This window comes from Lipotes vexillifer, unplaced genomic scaffold (genome assembly GCF_000442215.2).
Source record: "Lipotes vexillifer unplaced genomic scaffold, Lipotes_vexillifer_v1.1 scaffold591, whole genome shotgun sequence".
Classification (NCBI taxonomy): Eukaryota; Metazoa; Chordata; class Mammalia; order Artiodactyla; family Lipotidae; genus Lipotes; species Lipotes vexillifer.
Window position 1 is genome coordinate 2698073 of NW_006791954.1, and position 6605 is coordinate 2704677.

A 6605-nucleotide genomic window follows, 5' to 3' on the forward strand; every position below is an offset into this window, starting at 1 on the left:
CGAGGAAAGCCTCCATAACTGGGTCTGTAGATTCTGATTTTTTGGAGTTCCATTTCTTTCATGTACGGCATGACCCTGTGGCATAAAATAATAGTGAAACAAGATAGGGACCCCGGCGGGGGGGGGGCGGCCTCTCTTCCTTCCCTGCATCTGAATCCATCCCTAGACCCAGAGGTGAAGTGAACTTTCTAGAGGTCTCAGTTTTTGAGTCCCTGCTTTTTGACAACCTGATTGTTCTAGACTGGACTGCCCTCACCTGATCTCTGAGTGTTTGCCCAGTGATGATGAAGTGTGGGAGAATCAGAGCTGAGGGTGCTCCGTGGTGAGGGAGAGTTCTGGCTTGAGTATCAGCAGGGAGGTGATGATGAAGTGTGGGAGAATCAGAGCTGAGGGTGCTCCGTGGTGAGGGAGAGTTCTGGCTTGAGTACCAGCAGGAAGGTACCTTGGAGGGGGAATGTAGCATACGGCGGGGAAGGGAAGGGCTTAGCAGGGAGCGGAGGCAGAGGGAAGCATGTGGCTGATTTTCCTCCCCGTTTCTCTCTCATCTTGTAGTGTGATTCTGGAGAGTGACCCCCAGCAAGTGATCCAGAAAGTGAATTTTAGGGTAAGAGTCATCCATCCCCCCTCACTCCCATCTCCTCCAGGCTGCCCTTCCCATCCTCTCCACCTCCTGTCCTCCCTGTATCTGGGCTGCCAGAACCCCGATGGTGGGAACCCAAGCTCCTCTAGCAGAAGCAACCACTGGGTTGATGCACTTGTTGGGGGACCAGCAGTTTGGAGGAGTGTCAGTTAGTAAAAGATATCTCTGTCCTCTCCCCCTGCAGAATCACAAACACCTCACCATCCTCCCTAGTGGGAGGTACAGACTGGGGAAATAAATAAATCCTCACAGAGACACCTGGTGGCTGCCTTGGCCTTGAGGTTGGCCTTGGGGGTGTATAGATAGAACCTCCCTGCCCAGTTTGGCTTCTCGTGTCTGGATGAAACCTTTCCTCTCGTCTTTATTCCCGCTCACTCTCTCACCCACCTTGGGCCAAACAAGAAGCTCTAGGACTTCCACTAAGTGGTATATACACGTGCAGCTCTGGATCCCCTGATCACTGCACCTGTTCGCCGCCACTACCCCCAAGCCCCTTGCCCTCGCCTCTCTTTCTTCACCCAACACCCTCGCCCTGGCCTGACCACCCTGACTCTGCTTCCGTGCAGGCGGATGACAGCGGCTTAACTGAGCACAGTGTGGCCCAGGTAGGCCCCCTCCATCTGCCTTGGCCAGAAAAGCGTTGGTGGGAGGAGAGCAGAGCATCCCAGGGGGACCCGGTGGGGCTATCAAGGCTGAGAAGTCAGTGGTGCAGGAGGGAAGGGATGACAGTGTCAGGCCATCTCTTGGAGACAGTCAGTGGAGGCTTCCAGGGTCCCCTAGGTGATGTGGAGCTGGGTATTAATAAATGATGGACACCTTCCTAGCAGTTCACCTTATCTGCTTCCTGGCTTGGTATAGTTGGATCAAAACCCAGGATGAACTGCCCACCCTGGAGATGGCTGGGTCACTTGTTCCCCAAAGCAATCTGGGGGCTTAGGCCTCTGATGCTTCCCCCAACCTAGAAAGGATACCAAACAGAGTTTTCCTCCAAACCCTCACCCCTGCTGTTTAGGGTCCACGCTGAGATTGTTAAGGGACCCTTAAATCCATGATGGGATCTAATTCTCACCATTTGCCACCATGTCCCCGAGTGACCTGACTATGGCAAACTCTACCCCTGTCCTATCTGGAAGTGCATGTGGGGCAGGGGTGAGGTTTCTGGATCTGTGGCTTGACTGGTTTCCCAGCTGTGCAAACTTCCTGCTTGTCAAGCTTGACCTCCATTCTGTCTGCCCGCAGGTCTGTCTGCCCGGACTAATCCTGCTTTCATGGAGCTTCCTGCCCTGCCACTAACTACCTCCTGCTGTAGTGGCCCAAGCTCAGATGGGCCTGTACCATCCTATGTGGGGCCCCAGGTGTGGTGCCCACTTTCCTGTGACTGCCCTTCGTGCTCACACTGCCTCTCCCTCTTCCCAGTTCCCAATGCCTCCTCCTACCCTGCTGAGATGAATGCAGCCGCATGGCAATTTTCAGGGCTAAAGAGGTTAAGGAGCAATGAGCAGAGCAGATAAGAACAGGATAAGAACAGGTGTGAGTTATCCCAGGATGTATGTTGTGCCTTATCACCTACAAGCTGGGTGGCCTAGGGCAAGTTACTCAACTTCTCTGGGCCTCACATAATCACAGGACACTCCTCATAGAGTTATCATAGAGAATTAGATGAGCTAATGCATGGAGAGCTCTTGGCATAGACCCTGTTTTCCAAAGGGGGAAAGAACGAAGGCACAGCACTTTTAATGGAATTCTTGAGTAAAGAAAACCGAGGAAGTTGCAGGTAGGGAATGGGAGATGAAACGAGGAGAAAGATTTTTGCCGAGAGAAGCAGGAGAACTCCAGGGCCAGGCTGTCCCTGAGAGAGGAGGGGGAGTGGGCAGGAGGAAGGGACATACAGTGTGGGATTGACCTTCTTCGAAAGGGAATGAGGCTTGATGGCTGGAGGGACAACCTGAGGGACATACCTGGGGTTCCCACCATGTTGGCATGGTGTGTGCACAGTCGTATGGATCTGTGTAAACATGGGGTTGAGGCGGTTTCCTCAGCAGGATGTTAGAGTGAACACATCTGAGTGCAGGTGACCCTCAGCAGGGTCTGCCCAGGAGCCCTTTGCCAGCTGTGCCACATCAGCAGCCAGTTGGGGTGGGGTGTTGAGGACCTACTGCCAGCCAAAGCCACAGCTAGGGGTTTACTGAGGTGTCTGGGCACAGGAAGTGTCAGGCCTGGGCCCATCTCTGCCTGGACGTGGCACTGTGGGCGGGAGCTTGAATGGCATGGTGTGGGGAGTCAGGGCCGCTGCCACACCCAGGGCTGCAGATGCAGGAGCGGAGAGCTGGGCAGGCTCTGGCCTGGGCTGGTTGTTGGCTGCAGCCAGTTACGGCTGCTCTTCCCATCTTGACGGCCTGGCCCCACTTAAGGCAGGCAGAGATGAGCTGCTGCCACCTAGTGACCGCGGATTATAGGGACACGTAGAGAGAGGCTATAGACCCCCGCCCCCGCGCTCCGCCCGTCTCATTGCAGTGTTAATGTACTTGTCATTCCTCCCCAGTAATTCTCTCAACCTTGCACACCCCCGCCCCACCCAGGTTCTTCAGTCTGCCAAGGAACAAATTAAATGGTCGTTACTGAAATGAAGGCTGTGCATTCAAGGCTCCCTGCCCCCAGACCATTCTCCCAATCCTGGCAAAAGCACAAAGACCCCAGGGGACACCGGAGACCCCTCTATATCCCCAGACCTTCCCAGAACTGACTCCCAAGGTCTCCGGCCAGGGACTCTGAGATGCAGAGGTTTGGCTTCAACACTGAGTCACCACTGTCCTGGCCTGCTCTTTGGGCCTTCAGAACCAGCTGAGCTGCCTTAACTCAGACCTTAGGCATCCCTGGCCCCAGAGCCCAAATAAACCTGCTTTTGTCTCCTGCCAATGGTCTCTTTCTCTCTTGACCTGGGAAGTGTGTGTGTGTGTGTGTGGGGGGGGGGTGTTTCTGATAAGGGCTTCTGCACTCCTCTGGGGGGCTCATCTCCTGGATGCCCAGTTCCAGGGTGTATCCTTGTGGTTGTGTGACTGGGGAGAGGGGTGGGTCAGGGGAGAGGAGACAATTTAACACAGTGAGGGGGTGCGACATTGATACTGGGGCCCTATATGTGGTGTGGAGGGCTGGGTATGATTGTGTGACAGGGTAAAAGAGTCATGATGGTAGGAATGGTGCATTTGCGGGGGAAAGGAGAGCAAAAGATGGTACACACATGGTGGCCCCGCTGGGATTCTTCTCGCTTTTTCCATTCTTAGCCTCCAGGAGGGAAGGGCGTAAGGTTTCCTCTGGACAAACTGAGGAACAGCACGCCTGTTTTTCTTGGCTTGCCTGGGAGATTGCCGCGGAATTCCTCTGCTGGCATATACCCTGGGCACTAGAGCCCTGCAAGCTTGCCATGGCTAGGCCCAGATACTAGGGGTGAGGAAGCACCGGCCAGCTCCCGCCTTGTATTTGTGTCCAGAGCACCCAGTGCGCTCGAGGGTGTGAAGAATTGCAGGTCCAAAGGGGGAGACGGGCGGAGGGGCATTCTATAGGCAAATGGGAAGGATGGAGTGACTTTCGGGGTACACGACTCCCCTTTTCTCTCCCCGTTCTAGAACCGCCCCTTTCTCCGTTTCTTTCTCTGACATATACACTTTCTGCGTCACGTACAGAAGTACCCGAGAGTGTCTAACATTTCCGCCTGGTACAGCTCGTTTCCCTCCAATCCCTAGGTAAATGCAACGCAAGTCTACGCCCCACCCTGGCTCCGCCCCTCGGCGCCCCCCGCCGCGGGGGGCCCATTCCCAGGACCTTATCCACGATCCTATAGCGCCACCTGGAGGGATAGGTGGGAAACGCGCTCCCTCCGGGTCCCGCTCCCCCTACTAACTCCGCCCCCAGGGAGGGGACAGACCCCTGCTCCCGCGAGTTAATCTCTGGCCTCCAAACTCCGAGGCAGGGCGTTGCTCTAGCAACCAGCGGGCTGGATACGCCCTGCGAGCTCTGCTCCAGCTGTGGCTCGCGAATTTCAGTGTGACGCTGCTGTAAGTGGCGAACCCTGGGTGTTAGTAGAGAGAGTCCCTGCGGGTTATCACGTCCTACATTATAAAATTCTCCAGAACTGGATATTTATAATGGGTATGACTACTTTTGCAATTAGAGAAAATGATAAATATACAGTTATGTAAACAGATTATAAACACTCTGTACACAGCCATTCCACCAAATAATGCAACTCCGAAAGGGAAAAAAAGAGTATGCAATTAAATGCTGTAGAGTTCGGGGCCCATTGTGGCGACGGGAAATGAGAAATTTTCCAGAAATACTTTGGCGAATGTTCGGCCTTATCCGGTGCCCGGCTCCATCCACCGCCTCTAAACGACCGCAAGAACCGGAGGGGCAAATTCGCTTCCTAGCAATCCGGTCGCGCCCTCTCGGGTGCTGCAAGTCCAGTAGTGCAGGGACTGGAATGGGAAGGCCCGGCCGCCACACAAACTGGCTCACCGAATGCTGTGGACTATGCGGTGCTTCCCCATTTTACCGAGAGGCACACCGAGGCTCTGAAAGGTTAAAGTATTTACAACAGTTTCCTTAGAGCCGGACTCAGGAGCGGGCACTGCTGGAGCGAGGCGGCTTTCCCGCGCTCCCTACCCAAGGGCCGTCCGAACCCCTCGCCCACACAGGGACAGTGCGGGGTTAGGAAGAATGAGCCGAGGGGGCATGGCAATGCGGGGAGGCCACCAGAGAGGTGTCCTCGCTCTTTGTGGCCAAAGGACTCTGGGGAGGGGGGCTGCAGCCAAGCAGCCGACCCACGCTCGCGTAGGGGAGAGGGCTGCGCTTAACCGCGCGGGTCTCCGGGGAGCGCCGGCAGGGTTGGGGTCGCCGCCTCTTCCTACCGACGCCAAATTTGCAGGCCCGACTCTCCCTGGCTGAGGCGGAGGGCCCGCTGCAGCCCCAGCCCCCTCTCGGCGCCTGCAGCCTCGCGGAGCCGCCAGGACGGCGGGTCTGGTCGTCTGCCTCGAGCTCTGCCCGCTGGCCCCGGCGCCCCCACCCCCTGGGGCGCGCAGCACGCTGGGCAGGGGCGCCGTCTGCCCAGGCCCAGGTTTTGGGAAGGGCAGTCGGCCATTCCTGGCGGGAGCGGCCCCGGGGCCTGCCTTCCCGTCTGCTCTCAACCCTGGGGCTCCTCCCCGCCTTTCTGCCCTCGTGGGCGACCCGGCGGGTCTCGAGTATCTGTGGGGAAGGGGCTTCAGGGCGCCCCCTTTCCTCCTGCCGAATTGGGACCGGGGCACGTCAGAAACCGAGACCTCAGGGGCCCGGGCCCAGCCAGAGGGCGCACGCACACTGAAGCACTGGCCCGGGGCTCGGGTGCAGGGGGGACGATAGTCACACCTAGACCAGGATAGGGACACAGAGGCAGTACCACCAGGCCCTCTGACCCCCTTTATACCGTTCTGAGCTGGTGGCCCCTTCTCTGGCTCCTCTCGCCCCCTGCTTTCCGGCCATTGGCTGGCAGGAAGGCAGAGCTGGTCGGATTGGTCTGCATCCAGACAGTGATGGATGGCTCCCCTCTGCCTGGACAGCTGCCGAGACGGTGTCCGCTTCGCGGCTCAGTTTGGCTAAGGTGGGACCAAACAGCCCTGGGGAGTGGGTAGGTGGATGAGCTGGAGACCGGCCTAAGGCTCAAACTTTCCGTGCTCACAATCTCCCTTTAAACTCTACAGAGAAAAAAAATCCTACCCCTAATTCCCTGTAGATACCCTTTAACTCCGAAACCTGATGTAGGCAAAATTGAATAATCTACCCAAAGCAGTTTGGACACAACCCTATGGACCTCCCTTTCCCTCCAAACTGGGTCTCATTCATTTAACAATATTCGTGCATTCCGTTTGTTCGTTCACTCGTTCATTCATTCACTCAAATATTTGAGTGTTTGCCAGGAGCCTGGCACTAGGGAAAG

The 6605-nt window shown here is 56.5% G+C and overlaps 1 protein-coding gene across 1 annotated transcript in view; it reads left to right on the forward strand.

Moving 5' to 3' along the window:
• Nucleotides 1-3556, forward strand: part of COPZ2 (coat protein complex I subunit zeta 2) — an 11172-nt gene extending 7616 nt beyond the window's left edge. The window contains exons 7-9 of the mRNA XM_007465119.1: nucleotides 553-604; nucleotides 1207-1245; nucleotides 3220-3556. Coding sequence (XP_007465181.1) covers nucleotides 553-604; nucleotides 1207-1245; nucleotides 3220-3267 — 139 coding nt within the window. The 3' untranslated portion in view covers nucleotides 3268-3556. The remainder of the gene's footprint in view (nucleotides 1-552; nucleotides 605-1206; nucleotides 1246-3219) is intronic.
• Nucleotides 3557-6605: the final 3049 nt, after the last annotated feature.